The sequence below is a fragment of the Myotis yumanensis genome, unplaced genomic scaffold (genome assembly GCF_028538775.1).
Source record: "Myotis yumanensis isolate MYYU_CA2020_CCGP unplaced genomic scaffold, mMyoYum1.0.hap1 SCAF_1, whole genome shotgun sequence".
NCBI lineage: Eukaryota > Metazoa > Chordata > Mammalia > Chiroptera > Vespertilionidae > Myotis > Myotis yumanensis.
In genome coordinates, this window is record NW_027223752.1 from 210,960,188 (window position 1) to 210,979,574 (window position 19,387).

Here is a 19,387-nt window from a genome sequence, read left to right on the forward strand (position 1 = left end):
GTTGACACATTTATAATCTTAAATTTTGAGATAATCTTAAAGCACAAATATAAAATTGTACAAATGAAAGAATATTTTATGGCAAGTAAAAGAACCCATGCCTTAAATATAGCCTGACCTTTCATGTCTGAGAAAATGAAGACCAGACTTCTATCTTCTAAAATTTAAAAGACTTGAGGAGTTTGGAGCTAAGAAATTTAGCATAAATTCACTCCAAAAATATTCATTATTAAGTACTACCCTAAGTTGTAATTATTCTTGTGAACAAAGTAACGATCCTTTTTTTCCATGGGTTTTATTATAACCCACAGAAGGAAGAAAAAATAAACACACAAGCATATAAATGCTACTAAATGCTACATGGGAAACTAACAGAACTTGGAGATAATAACTTGCGTTTGTAATTTAGATTGGATTCTCAGGAAAGCCTCTTATTGGAGGTGTCATCTTAGGGGAGAACTGAAGGATGAGATGAGAAAAGGCAAAACAACCATGATGGATAAAAGCAACTCAGCCATTCATTCTACCTTGCAGGTAGAAAGAGTGGTATTTGACAATAGATTGGAATGGAGGAGTATAAGGGAAATGTCAACAATTAGTCCAAGGATTCTGTTTGGATACTGAGATTAAGGAGACTGGGAGTAAAATTCATTTGGGAGGGAAAAATGATAGTTAACTTTTGAGAAAATTAAGATGCCTTTGAAACATAAAAATAGACATGCCAAGAAGAATGCTATGTACATTGTCTGAGGCTTAGAAGATAACTGAGCTGGAGATATATATTTGGGGACTACTGGAATAAAGATGGTATATAAAGAGAGGTAACCTTTCTGAGAACAGTGGGGGTGAGAGATGGGTAGACTGGTTCCAAAATACAGTGGGCTGAGAGGAAGTTGAGGCATTGGACAACAGACATAGACCATTATTCCAGGTAGCTTGAAGAAAAGGAGAGTAATTACGGAAAGCTTAAGGGGAGTTGTAGGGGGAACAGTAGAAGTGTTTGATAATGAGAAGAGTTTAAACTTGTTTTTAGGCTTTGAATAAAGGGCTAGCCAGAGGGTGAGATTGAGGATCAAAGTGATCAGGGGTGGAGTGTATGTGAACTTGAAAAAAAAAAATCAATTCTCAGAGGAGGAAGACAGATGGAATCCTGAGCACCGGGGCCAAGGCCAGGCTATAAAAGAAGTGGAGCACCTCCTCCTCTGAAATACGGAGGGCCAGCTTAGAATGGTGAAGACACAAGGAAGTGTAGAACAAGATGGGTGAGCCTGCTGAGAGATTTCAGGCCTGAGATGGCTGCTACTGCTTTGGGTATAAGTGACAAGTGACATGATCTTCTTGTACTGAGAGGATGAGATTCGGGTCAATATCTTCCTCCACTGTTGCTGCAGAGAATTGGAAAAGGCACCTGAATCCTCCATGATGGTTATCCCAAGTCCTTCTATATCTACATGTAGCTCGTGGCTATCAAACCTTCACATGACAGCTTTATTGATTTCAAATTCCAAATCCTCTTAGTACTAAATTTCTTGATCAATTTTTCTATGTGCCATTAACTGTTTTTATAGCATCCCAGGGCTAGAAAGCTATTGATCTGCTCCAAGTTCAACTAAAATTTCAATTTAACAAGGTTTTATAACCTTTCCAATTTTACTTGATTAGATGACATTTAAAAAAAGCAAAACATCTTTAGTTTTTCTCAAAAGACCTAACCAAGCAAAACACTGCCCCATCCTTGGGATTGTGATGGAAGAGAATACAAACTAGTGCATTTTGTAAGGTAGGTAACGTTTCTACTCTATTGTTCGCAAAAGTATAATCGGTTCAACTTTACTTTGGCGGCATGTCTACTTTATCATTCTTATTTCCCAACACACACGACAGCCTCTCATTTGTAACCACTTTAAAGTTCAGTTACAGGCTTCATACATTCAGGGAGAGCTATTTTAGCAAATAATGCAACACATGTTTCTTCATGAAGAGTTAAAAAAAGATGAATACCAGATTCTGTATTTATTAGTACTTAACAACATATTGATTATGTACTTAGGGAACAAGCAAAGCTCATTTGAGCTCCATAGTATTGCCATATGATACTTCGTTGCTTGGAATTATTCCTTTTAATACTTAAGATCTCTTTACATTGATTTATCTATTGTTAAGAAGGCATACATTTTAACTAAAATATTAAAGCTAAACAATGTTGTCATTTGAGGCCTTTACGCTTTTTTTGTTTGTTTGTTTGTTTGTTTGTTTGTTTTTTTAGGTTAACATGAATGGAATCAAGGACTATCTGGCTTCTTGCATCCACTGACTACCCTCTTTGCAGTTGCAATCATTTGACCTTTGACCTGAAAGCCAGTTCTGCCTCAGCTTCTGGGCTCTATTTTAACCTGTATTAGGGATAATTTTAGGAAATATAGACCAATCTTTGGTTGACTCAGCATCCTCACCTTAGCTGCGAGGGGCTCCAATAGGTGCTATATTTCCAACTGTTAATGTTCTGCTCCCTTGCTCACCTGTTGATTGCAGGGTTCTATGACAAGTAAGATTACCTGGGTTTGAAGGCCCACTTCACCACTATCCTTGGCCAGGGTAAGTTATTTCACTTCTCTGAGCCTCAGATACATTATCTCTCAAAAGTTGGTAGAAATATTTATGTTAAGGAGCTGTTATATTAATGCCTAGCTTTGGTCTGGCAAGTACAAGGCAGTTCTGTGATTTTTTTCACCCTTTCTCCCAAATTCCTGCTGTTATAAACTCCTCATTACACAGATTCTTACAGACTCGAGTCTCTGCTTTGCTTTAGGTAAATATCTGTAGGGACTGGAGTTCTGTGACCTGCTGTTGGGTCACTTGAATGATGGCCACCATCTGCCTGCAATTCTACCTATTAGCTGACTTGAGGGGTCCAGTTACCTGCTTCATCCATCTGTCCAGACAGCTGATGGCATATTACTGAATTTCCTCAATGACTCCATATGCCTGGGTCACCACCTATTGCCTGACACCATATTTTATAATTATTTTGGAGAATCTGGCTGTTGGTGCTTCCCCATCCCTGCCACATGAAACTTATGTTTTATTTCTGCCTCATTTATAGTTCTGTTTTGGTCATTATTTGATATAATAAATGGACTTCAAAGTCATCTATTTCCTAAATATGAATAAAGTTAATTGCCTACTTAAAGAAAAGTATAACTTATAATAATATAAAAACTCAATATGTATTATAAAATAAAAATGCATTTTAGGAGACAATAAATCCTGATAATTTTAGCTTGATAATTTACAACACAGAATAAATTTAAGGACTTGTCAAACTCATTACTTCTTTAGGTGACTGATGTAAAACATAAGGTCTTTGAATTTTGAGAGGATGTCATATCCTACTGCTGTCCAGTGAAGTAAAGGTAAAAGATCACAATTCATGGAAGAGATGCCGAGGGTAAAAGGCAATCCATATGAAGCAACCCATGATGGCCTCTTTCCATGTCCATTCCAAAAGCTAATGGTTTACTTGCTTAGCTCAAGTTCTGCCTTATTTATAAACTATTACTGGCCATTAAAAAATGATTGTGTTCATATTTCATTTCTACCTTTTGAATTTGGTTGTCATTTAAATCAAAAGTCATCACATCACATCACATAGTAACACCTATCAACCAGCTTACTTATATAATGCATTTTAAAATTAGAATATTTCTTAAAGAATAGCTCATGAATTTTCTTGTTCATTCTAGTTTTAGTGGTAGTATATCACTATCTGTGTCTGAATCTATATCTATATCTACAAAAGTATATTTGTCTATTTCTATGTTTGTGTTCAGTAAAAGTAGAAAATCAATGTAATCCTATTCTCCTACATAATAGAGGTAATATGCAAATTAATTCTCACACCGTCACAAGATGGCTGTGCCCACAGTGGAAGTGGGGTTCCCGTGACGAATGATCAGCAGGGACCTGAGGCTGTGTGGCACCGGGCCGTGGTGGGGGACCTGAGGCTGGGACCCAGTCTGGCGCTGGGCCAGGGGACCTGAGGCTGTGCTCCCCACCCGGCGGGGCTTGATGGGGGTGAGACCGGTCGAGTCTGCATCTCGCCTAATGGGGGTTGGGGCCAGCTGGGTCTAGGTCTCGTGCGATTTTGAGGCATGCACGGGTCGGCGGGGACTTGACTCTGGGTCCTGTGGCACACCCCAGACTCTGACAGGAGGAAGATTTTCATTTTACTAATTTTCTTTCATCTCTGACATTTCTATTATAGAGAAAGGGAAAATAGCAATATTAAAATATTTCCTCTAATTAATTCCCTTTTAATGTGCACAAATTTTGTGCACTGGGCCACTAGTATACTAATAAAAGCCTAAAATGCTGTGTCCGGTCGTCCAGTCATCTGTTCAACCAATCAAAGCATAATATGCTAATGATATGCTAAGGCCGCCCAACTGCTCGCTATGACGTGCACTGAGCACCAGGGGGCAGATGCTCCGACCAGTAGGTTAGCTTGCTGCTGGGGTCCAGCCAATTGAGACTGAGCAAGATGGGCTGGACATGCCCTGGAGCCCTCCCATGGTCCCTCCCTGACTGGCTAAACTCCTGCATTCCTCCCGGGCCCTGATGGTGCACAGGTGGGGTCCCTTGGCCTGGCCTGTGCCCTCTCACAATCCAGGACCCTTTGGAGGATGTCAGAGAGTCAGTTTCAGCCCGATCCCGCTCAACGCAGGGGGAGCGCTGCTCAGCCTTAGAAGTCAGGCTCACGGTTGGCAAGCGTAGCAGCAGTGGTAGGAGCCTCTCCTGCCTCTGTGGCAGCACTAAGGATGTCTGACAACTGACTTAGCCATCAGTCAAACATCCCTTGAGGACACCCGGACTGCGAGAGGGCATAGGCTGGGCTGAGGAATCCCTGCCATGCCCCCCCCCCCCCCCGCCCCCCGAGTGCATGAATTTCGTACACTGGGCCTCTAGTTCCTTAATAATCAGATAATTAGGAGTACAGTACTATATTTACTGGTATTCTTTAATAATACTATGAGGTCACTGAATTTTTCCCATTTTCTTTTACTATTTTGATGTTTAGATCTGGGAAGAATTTTAGATGATTTAAGTAAATATCTGTCTATTTCTCACATTACAGTAGGTGGCATTATAATGCTCTGAATTTACTACTGCACCTTTCTGTGTCCCTTAAAACCAGGAAATGGCCTCGGCCTGGTATTCACAATAAATGGACTTAAATGCCTGCTTGTTGATAGCTATGAAACAATGAAACAAAGTCAATCAAACTAAGTCTCATTGACTAAAATATTCATATGAAACAATAAAACAAAGTCAATCACATTAAGTATCAGTGACTAAAATATTCAAATTGTTAAGAAAGCAATCAATGAAAACAGCCCAAGAAGACAAACCAAAATTAGTCACTAGACCTGAAACATAGCAAGTCTTTGGCCCAATGCATGAGCATCATGAAGGTTTATTCTTCCTATGAAGAAAGACAAAAGCGCACAAGACCCTACCATAGTGTTTTTCTAAAATACAACAATTTATAACCCTCCAGGCGGAGACTATCAAATCAAAAACAATCTCTTAAAGCCTTTACATGCTAAAATGTTTTTCCCCCTCTTGTTAATGCAGTTTGGGTGTTAGAACACCTTGGGAGAAACTCCAATCTGAGGAGATAGCATGAATTGTCCTGCTAAACTAAGTAGACTTTTCCTCATGGTTCAAAAATTTAACCGCATTGAAATGAACTTGGAGCCACCAATATAAGGAGAAATGTCACTAGAGTGGGAAACCCTTAAAAAGTTGGCAGCATAGTATAGCTGAAAATATCCTAGCAATCATTCAACACAAGGTGGAATTTAATTGAGTCAAGCACGCACCCCCCTTTCCATTCCCCTGTCCAAGTAACTCACAACTTTCAATCTCCAGAGTGCAGTTTTGTTCATCCAGAGGGTATCTTCGTAGATCCATCATACATGCAGCTGTGGTTGTGATTCTGTCAGGATGAGAGAGAGAAAGATAGCATCATAACTATAATGGCCTCGAGTTCCAGGCTTCCCAGCCCTGGATCATGTTACCAGTGGGCATAAAAATTTGGTGGTTAACATTTTTGAAGGCAGGCAGATTGAATTTGAGTCTTTCTTTGCTGCTAACTAGTCTTGTGAGCCTCAGTCCCCTTATTCATCATAACACCTACTACATAGGATGAATGGCAGTGAGAATTAAAAGAGATGTGTGCTCCATAAATGCTGGTCATTATTATAGCTATTTTTATCCCATAGCATCCTGGCAATGTCTCCGCCAGTATCTTCAGCAAGTCCTGCCTATGAGTAGGTCATCTACAATATGCATCAAAGCCTACCTTCATCTCCTGCTACAACCTAATAATAAAACAACAAAACAACAACAACAAAACCTGTCCTCTATAACTTTCGGTGCCTAACACTACCCACTATTACAGAGATTTGTCAAATTCATCTCTGAGACCCTGGTCCACCTATACTCAATATAACCAGGAAAGAAACACTACCTTAGGATTGGTGTTCATACCACATAGTCACCAACTCCAGTTGAGCTTTTGTTTTTATGCAAAACCCCAAACCCTGACTCTAGATATCTCACCTGGGTTTCCATTATCCCTCCATTTTCATTTGCCTGGGCTATGGAATCTGAGAGTAACTGAAATTCCTAGGCTATCCACTCTTACGAACATTGCATATTACTACGGAATTGAGAAAGCACTTTTCTTTGAAAAAATGGCATGGTCTTCTCTCACAAAGTAACGTGTGATTGTAATGTAAAGAATTCAAAATATTCAAATTTAATAATAGAAAGTTTCCTTGCTACTTTAATCTCCAGGAACCACAACATTGGAAATTTTCCATGAATATTCCTTGTGCAAATAGGAGTACGGTTATATCTTCTTAGAGGATAGCTTCTTAGACAGCTGCCTACCTGCTCTGAACCTTTCTTGTTTGCATTAATGATGCATCTTGGAATTGGTTTTATATCTGTAAATAATAAGCTGTCTTAAAAATTTTACTGCAATGTGTTCAGTTGTGTGGAAATACCATATGTTATATTCCCAGTCACCTTTTGATGGACATTTACACTGTTTCCTGTCTTTTAGTTTTACAAATGAAGATGCATTGAATATACTGGTACACCCTTCTAGGTCTCACTACTATCTGTTGGCTATTTCTGGAAAGGGAATGGTTGGAAAAAGATATATGCATTGTAAGTTTTGCCACATTGCCCTTGGTAGAGGTTGTGTCAATTTACGCTCCCACTAACAGAGTATCTAAATTTGACAAAGTACTCTTCATTCCTATGTTTTTTGAGGCTGCCAAGGTGACTTATTGTTTTGGTCATGTGTGTTAACCTAACAGGAACTTTCTTCTTAAAACACTGTTACAAAAGACCCTAATACTTTCCAATTTCTCTCAGGCTTTCCTTATGAAAGATGAGAGTTCACAGGATGAGCATTGGGGCATTCCCTTTGAAGCCTTTCTTAGACAGGATGTTGGTCAATGTAATCAGATTTATTTGAGCAATAGGCAAAAGCAAAAAAAAAAAAAAAATTCAGGTGCAATTTATAAAACATTTCTTCAAAGTGTTTTACAAAAATTTTAAAGACTAGTTATATTCCAGAATTTAGCACATGAAAGGATTTTATTAGATTCTTTCTTGACTCCTGCTCTCATAATTACATGCATTAATTTTTTTACTTAAAAATATATACTGCATATCTTTTGTTTTCTAAAAATACAATTTCACAAGCCTGTTTTTATGGCCTGCAAGTATTTGAAAACACTCTTAACGAGACAACACAATACCTATTTTTAAATGTTTTAAAAATTATCTATCTACCCTACTATAGTATTTGTTTAATAGCTTCTTATAAGTAAAAAGATTGTGAAAATTATCTATAAACTAGAAGCCCAGCACGAGAACTAGCGTGGCCCCGCCCACCCGTGTGGCCTCACCGTGCTTGCACCCTGCACACCTGCGCTGGTCTTTGGTTGTTATGGCGTTAGGGTCATGGGCTTTATATATATATATATATATATATATTACTAAAGTGTGGCAAGTCCTATGATCCTATGACTTAGCCAGTGGGTAATTTTCCCCCACAAGGGACATTCGGCAATATCTGTAGACATTTTTGATTGTCAGGCTGGTAGTGGAGGCCTGATACTTTCATCCAGTTGGTGGAGGCCAGGGATTCTGCCTAACATCCTGCAATGACCAGGAAAGCCTCCAACAGTAAAGAGTTATCTGTTTCAAAATGTCAGTAGTGCCAAGGTTGAGAAATTTGGCTTAATGGTGGTTTTCAAACCATTTCCTTTGAGGAAAACATTAATGAAACAAAATCTTAAATAGAAGCTCAATCTATAAAATAGAAATAAAATAAGTAAAAAGAGTATTTTGTTAATATAAAATTATCTTATAAGTTCAATGTTGACATCTATTTTAATGACCACACAAATTTGGAAGCAGAAATTATAATTAGGGCCTTAAATCTACCTCAGCAGCAATATTTTGTTGTTGTATTTTATTAGTATAGTATTGAGAAAATCCTAATAATAGTGAAACATTTGTTTCTAAAAATCTTATATGACCAGTTATAGGCCACCTGAATTGGGTAAAAAAACCCATACCTGTGTGCCAAGTAACCACCTCTATGATCAATGACACCTTTCTACATGGTTCAGATACATTTATAAGTAGTTGATCTCTAGCAGGAGCTTAATGATGGATTAACAGTGGTTCTCAACCTTCTGGCCCTTTAAATACAGTTCCTCATGTTGTGACCCCCAACCATAAAATTATTTTCGTTGCTACTTCATAACTGTAATTTTGCTACTGTTATGAATCGTAATGTAAATATCTGATATGCAGGATGGTCTTAGGCGACCCCTGTGAAAGGGTCGTTCAACCCCCAAAGGGGTCGTGACCCACAGGTTGAGAACCGCTGGATTAAAAGGAAGCCTTACTTGCTTCAAAGCAAAAATTCTCCATGCTCTGCATAAATCAACCTGGCTGCATAAGTTAATATTGAGGTGGTCTTGAATGCATTAAAATGTACATAGGACACTATATAATGTACTTGTTTTTTATTATAGTTTTAAATAATTATAACATTTCAACATAAAATTAGAATGAAATATTTTCTGTGGGACTGTTAACGAGCTTTAGAGATACTTGAAGATAGCATTTGACTCCCACTGGTCGGCATATCTCACTTAATTGACCTCATTTTCAGACAGGTGTCATCTGGTTAATTAACCGCATCACATCAAAATCAGGCCATGCCTTGAAATCTTACGCGGAACCACTGATTCACACGTTGTGAAGCTCTGGAGTTTTCACAAAGCAATTTGAAAAGCTAACAAAGCCTTGTGTGTAAAATGAATAACTAATGTCTCATGTGCATGGATCCTACAGTTGCGATAATAAAAAAAAACTCTCAACTTTTGGAAAGCATAACTGAACTTACTATTGCTATCTTTATGATCAATCCATTCAGCAATCAATAGATAAAATAAATCTAATTGATATTATCTTGGGAAACCATACATCATACCAGAGACTTGTCCATGACTGGATATTTTTTCAGTTATGATATCCTGGACAAGTTAGTTTCTCTTGCCCCAGATCCTACTATGATACCAAGAAAAGCTGAGTAATCATAACTCAGAAAGGGAGGGAATCAAGGCAGCTCCAGAAAATTGAGCTGTAGGATGTGCCTGGCGACTTCCTCTGGAAATCTCTGACATTAGTGAAACAACTTCCTTCTTGGGATCTATTTGCTCCTAATACACAATTCCCCAGAGTATTTCCTTGGTTCACCTTGGATTAGGTGCCAACTCTCCCAAAATTATTTAGTACGAGCTGGAAGGAAAGTCACAGGTGTACAAATATGGTCACCAGGAACCCACCAGGGTCCTGAGAAGGGAGGGATCATTGAGACTTTGACAGGACCCCTATACATGCAGGTAGTCAGAAATTGGTGTTGTGGCCTGTAGAAATTTATGCAACAGAGCATCAGTCTCTGCTAATTTAAGGGATTGCCATTTCTATATTTTTTTAATGCTTATGGCTAAGTAAGCTGAATGAAGGAAAAAAAACGTTCAGAAAGAATTCTCAGGATCATTAACAAATGATCTGGGTGAGAAGCAACAGTGAACATCTCTAAGAATGAGTACTCCCTCCCTGTTTTTCCATTTGTTCACCTTGCTGAATGCAATTGCTCAGCAGTAGTTAGTCACCTCTGCAATTAATTAACACTTCCATATGGAAATGTGCTCACATTGTGGCGGAAGCAGCCTGATAATCTATATCTATGGAATCAAAGGTGCCAAAGATTAAAAAAAACAACAACACAAAAAACCAAAACAAAACAAAAAACAAACAAACAAACAAAAAACCCAAAACTGGATGGGTTGAGCATTTCAAGCTTAAAGTGTTTTTTGAAATTTTTTTTTTAACTTTTCACACTCAAATCATTCATTTTAAAATTATTATTATTGGCCAATAGCAAATGAAAGTAGCATAGAGTATTACCAGCTAAAGCAAAAACATTAATTCCTGTTTTTCTGAACATAGACTTCCTAGAGGTTCAGATTCATGACAGCATAACATCCATTTGTCTTCTTTCAAAGACATTTAGAATGGCTTACATTATAATCCAATTTATTGACATTTTGAAGGTTAGGTCAGAACACTATAATAGGCTGTTAGAAGCTATGGTCCTGTGATACTTGGGAGTGAATGGAAATCATATTGCTGTAGTATTCATTTATTAAGGTGTATTCTACATGGTCACTGACAGAAAAAGTCACTGTAATTACAAACCATATATATTTGATGTCTAAGGGCAGTGTGACCCTCACTGCTGACACAACACAATCCAGGAAGACCTGGCCCGTGAGTAGCTCAAAATCTAAACACACACACACGCGCACACACACACACACACACACAGCACTTTGCAAATACTAGTAAGAATGTGAACTTAAATAAAGGAACACATTATGTACATATGGTTGGGACTTCAATTTTATAGGGATGAACTCTCATGTTTTAAACTTAATTTCTGTAGAACATAACTGTACCAACTTAATAGAATCTGTATTAAGAGACTATGAGAACAGAGAGGGGGAAAACCTGAAAATGCTGAATTCTAATCACACTCCTAAGATTGGTGAAATTGATAGTGAGTCGCAATTATAAGGTCGATATCAGTATCACTTAGTAAAGTTTGTTTGAAGAATGGCTTCTTTGGCCTCACGGCTACACCCTCAATCCAGGTGAAGTTTATCACCCCAAAAAACTGATGAGAAACTGATGAGCAAGCTTATCCTCAGTTATAACCATTGAGTACATGGATTATTTTTCCCCTTAGCTAACACTTACTGAGTGGTGAAAAGAATATGTATAATCTTCATAATTGGCATCAAATTTTGTTTTTGGAAGGCTACCATGTTTAGGAAAATACCTTGGTATTTGAAGGTGAAATCCTGAGCATGTGAGAATAAACAAGTCATCTTTTCTGTCAAAGAACAGTTTAGATAGCCACCATTTTGGACTGCGTGACTTGGCAGCCACCATGTTGGCTGCATGACTTGCAGCTTCCCTGGGGGCCACCACCTTAAAACTTCTAATATGGGGGGTTGAGTACATAATCACAAAGGACCTGCCAAGGATGGGAAATAGAAATTCTAGGCCTAGGGAATATATTCCCCTGAAATAGTCCATTGGGGAGAATGCTGAGATTCAGGGGGGGGGGGGGGGAGGGGTGGGGAGGCAGTTCCCAAATCAGGGACAGAAGACATTGCTCTGCTATAGTGGTTCTTAATGCAGGGGATTCTGTGGTGTAAACTTTTAGTGTGTTGTGTGCACCTGTATAAGAATTTTTCGGTTGATGTTTTATGTCTCTTTCTTGTTTGTTTAATTTGTTTAAAAATGGGCAAGTCCTGCTTTGGGGAAGCCCAGTTATGTGTGGTGAGGCTGAACACGTGACAGAGACTGCAGGAAAGTCCCAGCAGCTGCCAATTTTTTTTCTTGGGGACTCTTCCTGCTCTCCCTCTCAGGGTGTTATCTACCAGAAACTCTTAGCTAGTAAGATTTCTGCCTGTGTGTCTGTAATGTAATGTTGGCTTTCTATCTTTTAGGGGCTTTAGTTTGCTCTTCCCTGGTTTATGAATATGGGGAAGTAAGCTATGCAGGCTGGGTTGAGCAACAAGGTTAATGCTTCCATGATAATGGGAAGTTCTTGAATGAGGACTGACCACATTACAAGGGTGACTCCCACATCCCGGGGGCATACAACTCTCAGCCAGGTTTGTTTGAATGAAAAGGGTAATCATGGTTAACAGCATAATTAATATATCCCCATATATTATATGGTTATATAACCATAACTAGTCCCCATTGTTCTGTTTTTCCCCATAACACTGGGAGGAACAGATCTGTAGAATTTCCCTCTAGCAGTGAAGCAGGGGCACTCCTGTTCTTATGGAGAAAAATAAAATAGTACATTGAGTTATCCCTCTTACAAAATTGGTCAAGAAAAAGCTTTAGGTAATAATTGGCTTTAAATTCTCAAAGTTGATGTAACTAAAATGAAGAATTTATGATAAAGCTTTTCAGTAATAATTATAAATATGTTAATAATAAAAGTCCAGTCACTCTCTGTTGGAGGAAGGGGCCAGTTGTCCTTCTCCCTGTAAAGGCAGAGAGGCCTAAAAGAGAACAAGGGCAGACAGAGAAGGGGGATCCCTTGCCTTGCCTTCCCCTCCCTATGCGACCGGGGGACAATCTGAGGGAACATCCAAGATGGCGATTTACAATCCCAGCCTCCCCCTCAGGAGGAGGGCTGTCCTGATAAGGCTCCAACTGGCCCTGAGGCCTCTGTGCCACCAGGAAACAGCTTTTCTAGGCTGTGAAAGGAGTTAGAGCAGTGTTAAAAAAAAAAGAGTTAAAACCTCTGCTGGAAGACCACGTGGCTCAATTGACCAGCTAGTCGCATTTTTGGGCCTACAAGTGTATACATAGACCTGAGTCAATGTCTATCTTGGGAATACTATTCTCGGGAAAAGAAGGGGGAGTGATTTGAAGGTCGGATATGGCCATCTGGGAAAGGGAGCATATGGGTCACAGGGAAAAAGGAAGGGGCCCTCACTGAGCCTTTAGATCCCAAGGCCACATTCTCACCCCCTTCCCAAAGAACATTTCTTTACTTAACAGTCCGGCTACCATCAGAGGCTGACCTCATCACCCAAACCTCAGCATGTTATCACTAAGGACAAATGTGGCCGTTTTGAATCCAAGCAGGTAGAGGTCTGGGAACAGGCTCTGGGACCTGCTCCCTTCTCTCTCCACCCCTTTCTCCAGCCTCATATGCCTATACGTAATTTTCCGAAGTCTTTGATAACTTAAAGGTTTTGGAGCATTGCTGGGTTAAATGATTAACATCTAAATATTTTGAAATAACAGGATATTGAAACATTAATTAATTTGAATTTGCCTCTTAGGGAAAATACCGGTATAGAGGATGGATTTGAATCTATTAATGAATAAGTCTTGTATTTTATTTGAAATATCTCTTAAAATGTGAATGTATTGCTAATCTGAGGCATATTAATTACTTATATGCCACCTAAAAATTAAGGTTTCTAAGGGTTAAGAATTCTAAAATTATGAAAAGAAATTATGGTTTTGGTATAATAGAGAAAGCATGAGGCATGAAAATACACTTTGAAGGAGAAAGAAAGTGGTTTCTAAAGCTGATTAGTTCTGAAAGTTATAAGGTTTCTAAAGAAAGATTTGTGAAAGGTATAGAATATTTGTAAAAAAAAAAATGTTTAAAAGAAATTGAATAAACGACACAGGCTTATAAGTCAAAATAAATAGAATAGGGAAATTGAAATAATTAAACAGCAATTTGGAGCCATCTAATAAACCCTATCTTCCCTAACTAAGGACACTTATGAGTGAATGATTTGCATTTTGCCTCCCTAAACAGAAAGTAAATAGCTTTTATCAATGTACTCAGGGAGACTGATAGCAGAAATCCAATTAGTGTTATTTGCTGACCACACCCAAGGACAAATGAAGTTAGAAAATAAACCTTATTTTGGTTAGTCCTTTTCTGAAGCAAAAGTTCTATAAATTGTTATATATTATATTAATCAGGTATTAAAAAAGTAATCTTAGTTGTGGGAACTAAAGTTTTACTAGCTTATGTTTGTGTTTAATACCCTCTTGTCACTTTGAATACTATGTAATCTTTTGGTAGAATGGGTTTGACAACCTTCCTAGGGTTTAAATTTTAAGAAAAGTTTTTTGTTTGTTTTTTTAACCTAGAGTTGGCTGAGGGTATTCCAATAGGCCCTGGAATGCCTCAAGATCTTCCTACAATGGAAACTAGGGAGCAAATTTCTTAAGAACTATGTACTGGGTATGTCTTCTGCTTTCATCTCTCTCAGGTTAGAAGGCCTCCTGACCCAAGGCCCTCTTGAGTTTCCGGTTCATCGCCATCAACCAGGAGACCAAGTTTGTTCTAATCGAGACCTGGGGGGGAAGCAAGTTGGAACCCTCCTGGGAAGGACCCTACCTTGTCTTGCTTACCACAGAGACTGCTGTTTGCGCTGCAGAGTGGGGTTGGACCCATCACACACGGGCTAAGGGCAGACACACCTCAACTTGAACAGCCATACCACGACATATCCCCTTGAAACTGATGCTAAAAACTGTGGGCTGTCTTAATCACCATCATGTACTGAGTTCTATTTGCTTTAGAGATCTGGCAAATTGCAGGGGCTTACAATGTGGGCTGGAGAAAGATATACAATCTGGACCATGCTTACCCAGTTAAGTTATTGGTTATAGGTAACTTGAATGACTTGGATATTTCAGCTTTTAGGTCAAAAGATTGGCTAGGACTAGATTTAGGAATAGAAGTCACAGGACAAGATCCCCTAGGCCACTGCCACCACCATGCAAATAGAAGTAGGATATAAGGGAATGAATGCCTGGGTTGAATGGATTAAATATTCTGTATGCACCCTAAATAAAAGCGACGTTACACTTGTGTGGCAGGAAGGTTAGAGGCCCAAGTGGTCCCATTTCTGTTCAGATGGACCTCAGACAGTAATGGGGTGGAATATGTGCTTGCCTTGTACCAGGAGGAAACCGCCTGGGGAAACACCTCCTGTAAGACTCTTGCCCTGTTGTTCCCATTCAACAGAGGTAAAGAGCAAGGACCCCCCAAAATGATCCAGTCCCTGTCCTCGCACATAAACTACATCTCCTGCCTCTCAAGGGGGAGGGGAAGGTAACAGTACTTGGAGTTTATGAGAAATTTATCCGGATATATAAATGGCCAAGTATCCTCAGAAGCCCATCCTGCTGCACTGTCGATACCCCGTGCTGATGTCTGGTGGTGTTATGGAGGACCCTGACTTGGGCCTTGTCCATCAAATAGAGCAGAACTTGTGCTCTGATACAATTGGCTATCCCTTTCACTTTGGCATACGTAAACCTTTTTCAATGGACAGACTAGGAAGAGGAGAGAGAGTCCAGAGGGCTCCTTTGATCCCCATTTATATATAGGTTCCATTGGAGTTCCAGGAGGAATGCCAAAGGAGTTTAAGGCTAGAAATCAGATTGCTGCAGGATTTGAGTGTGTTCTGTTCTGGTGGCCCACTGTAAACAAGAATGTGGTTAGATTAATTATCTTTACTAGTAGAGACCTAGTACATGAAATTCGTGCATTTGGAGGGTGGTCCCTCAGCCCAGACTGCACTCTCTTACAGTCTGGGAGCCCTCGGGGGATGTCTGACTGATGGCTTAGGCCCACTGTCCGTGGGGAGCGGACCTAAGCTGTCAGTTGGACATCCTTAGTGCTGCCATGGAGGCAGGAGAGGCTCCTGCCACCACCGCTGCGCTCGCCAGCCATGAGCCCAGCTCAGGGCTTCTGGCTGAGCGGCACTCCCCCATGGGAGTGCACTGACCACCAAGGGGCAGCTCCTGCTTTGAGCGTCTGCCCCCTGGTGGTCAGTGTGTGTCATAGTGACTGGTTGTTACATCGTTCAGTCAATTTGCATATCAGCCTTTTATTATATAGCAGTGGTTCTCAATCTGTGGGTCGAGACCCCTTTGGGGGTCGAACGACCCTTTCACAGGGGTCACCTAAATACATCCTGCATATCAGATATTTACATTACAATTCATAACAGTAGAAAAATTACAGTTATGAAGTAGCAACAAAAATAATTTTATGGTTGGGGGTCACCACAACATGAGGAACTGTATTAAAGGGTCGAGACATTAGGAAGGTTGAGAACCACTGATATATAGGATAACCAGCAAAGGCTGGTTAACTATACTCGAGATGCAGTTAAAGGTATAGCTGAATAACTAGATGCCACCAGCAGGATGACCTGGGAGAATAGGTTGGCCTTGAATATGATTCTGGCAGAAAAAGAAGAAATATGTGTAATGTTGGGGGTCAGTGCTGTACATTCATCCCTGACAACACAGCCAGATGGACCATCACTGAGGCCCTGCAGGCATTGGCAGCTTTAGCTAATGAGTGAGCTGGAGCCTGGGATTGAGGACCCTTTCTCCGATTCACTAGACAATGGTTTGAAAGTGGAAGGGAGCGATGGCATCCATGTTCACCCCTTTGATTAGGAGTTACAGTGATGGGATGTTACATCATCCCATGTATTATGCAAAGGTTAACTGAAACCATATTGACCAAACAGCAAATTAAGTCTTCTCCTAGACACTGCAAGCATGAAAGTCAATGAATGTCAGCTGAGTTTGAAGAAAAGAGTTTAAATAAAGAAAAGGGGGGAATTGTGAGAATAAACAAGCCATCTTTTCTGTCAAAGAACAGTTTAGACAGCGCCATGTTGGCTGCATGACTTACAGCTCCCTTGGGGGCCACCATCTTGAAACAACAAAGGCCAATCCTCCCTTTGAATTAGCCAATGATGAAAGACTGTGTGCCTGAGCTCCAATCAAGAGTGAGGAACAGGTCACGTGCATCAGGATTGAAAAGCCAAGCAGACCACCTGCTCAGTGTGCGTGTGCTCCCAGACCATGTGTGTGTGCACACAAGGTAATAGTATTTGCCTTGCTGCCTGGCTCCCGAGTATGTTTTGTGTTCTACCAGGACCCCTGAATTGCAGGGCTCGCCTTATTTCTTACAAGCATGAGACAGGAATGGTGAGAAAACAAAAGGAAATAAACTGCTCTGTAAGATTTAAGAGGAATTTAGATACAGGAAGCAAAATGATGGAGTAGCAAGAAAATTTTAAGAACAGTCATATTGAATAATCAATTTTAAGATTTTTGCATTGCAATGATAATAAATTTTTCTCTATTTACCTAAGCAAGCCTGCCCTCCCACCCCCAAAGAGAAAAAATCCTATGTAAATGTTTTATTTTTATTCTTGGAAAGGGGCTGCATTCCATATCTTGGCAGCATTCATGGAACAGTATTTTATAAATTGAACCAATTCAGCAAAAACTCAGTTCTGAAATCAATTCAGAGCTTCAAAGTCAGAGATGGCCAAATCATGTAAGCCCCACGGGGAGCCTCAGTAATCAGGGGGAAGGCGTTGAAGTCTCACAAATAATGGATTTGGGTTTTAAGCTACTCTTATCGGGATTGCAAGGGGCAGAATGCCCTGAGATAATATTACAGTAGGATCTTACATGAGAAGGCACTGTTCTAAACATCTTAAATACTGTATTAGATTCCTATTGCTATTGTAACAAGTTACAACACATTTAGTGGCTTAAAACAACACAAATTAATTTTCTTATATTTCTGGAGGCCAGAAGTCCTTAAATCCAGGTTTCAGCAGGGCTGTGTTCCTTCTGCAGGCTCTCAGCAGGAGTCCATTTTCTTGCCTTTTCTATCTCCCAGAGGTGCCTGCATTCCTTGTCTCATGGCCCCTTCTTCCATCTTCAAAGAACATCACTCCAGGGTCTGCTTCTATCCTCACCTCTCCTCACCCTCTGACTGCCTTATATATGACCATTGGGCCCATCCAGATAATCTCATCTCAAAAATCCTTAAGTTAATCACATCTTCAAAGTCCCTTTTGACATGTAAGGTGACTTATTCACCAGTCTTGAGAATCAGAACACAGATATCTTTGGAGGACCATTATTCTGACTATGACACATGTATTATTGGATTTACTATGTAAAATTGCATTTTTATGTTGATGTCATTTTTACGCCAAATCCAAAGATAAAGAAACTGACACCTAATGGGATTAAAAAATGTTTCCAAATTTACATAGTCTGTAAATGGTAGCACTGGGATCAAAATTCAGATTATTCTAGACTCAAGACCTAGAATTGAGGTTTATTTTCTTTCCACTTATCATATTCAGGCCAGTCTAAGCAGGGAACAATTAGTTCAGGAAAATTTCTCCCACAAGCAATACAATAAATTATATATATATATATATATATATATATATATATATATATATAAAATATATTTTAGAGTTCTTTTAGTTATCAGTAATTCAGAACATTCTTTACCCAATCAATAATGTGTATAAAAATGATAGAGGATGTATACTGGAAACCAGGGCATATTGTGAGCATTGAGGCCTTAGCATGTAAAATATCCAACTGCACCTTTATGCTGTCAAATTTATTTTGTTTTTGTTTATTTTATTATTGTCATGTCTCAGAAAATGACAAGATAGAGACACTGTCTATTGGTTTCATAAAATGGCCAGGTAGGATATGCTTATCTCTCATTTGGGACAATCTTTGTCATTTTTTGAAATAAAAATATCTTATATCAGAGAAATGTTTACATTGTCAAGAAAGCATGAAATTCACTCAGGAGAGAGAGTGCAATCCCACACTTACTCAGTTGGTGGCAATTTAGACCAAAGATGCCTTAACCTTGATTTGTGAACAGAGGTATGATACAGGTGGGAAGCAGCATGGAACAAGGAAAGAGAAGAAGGTTATTATATGAACACACAAGGTCAATGCTGGGTACATAGTAGTCACTCAATTAACTATAGCTATTATTGTTTTAAAACTATATGCTTCTAAATAAATACATGTAAGATTACTAATACAAATACATTGTAAGGTTAATACACAGGCATAGTAAAACATCTAGAAAATACAGAAAAGTTATAGATAAAAGAATAAAAATAACCCATAATTTCATTACTAAATCATACTATTAATTTCATTTCTTCTAAATATATTGTTTAATAAAGTTGAAATTATACTGTACTTAACAATTTCATTTGTTGCTTTTGAGGTAACTTTATTGGTAAGAATTTTCTTAAGTCATCATTCTCCATGAGCACAATTTTAATAG

The 19,387-nt window shown here is 39.2% G+C and overlaps 1 protein-coding gene across 2 annotated transcripts in view; it reads right to left on the reverse strand.

Moving 5' to 3' along the window:
- GABRB1 (gamma-aminobutyric acid type A receptor subunit beta1) overlaps nucleotides 1-19,387 on the reverse strand; it is a 376,389-nt gene that overhangs the window by 96,161 nt on the left and 260,841 nt on the right. For both annotated transcript variants that reach the window (XR_011468725.1, XM_070397125.1), the window contains exon 5: nucleotides 5,916-5,998. Coding sequence is in view for 1 of the 2 variants with exons in the window: in XM_070397125.1 (XP_070253226.1) it covers nucleotides 5,916-5,998 (83 nt within the window). In the remaining variant the exon portion in view is untranslated. The remainder of the gene's footprint in view (nucleotides 1-5,915; nucleotides 5,999-19,387) is intronic.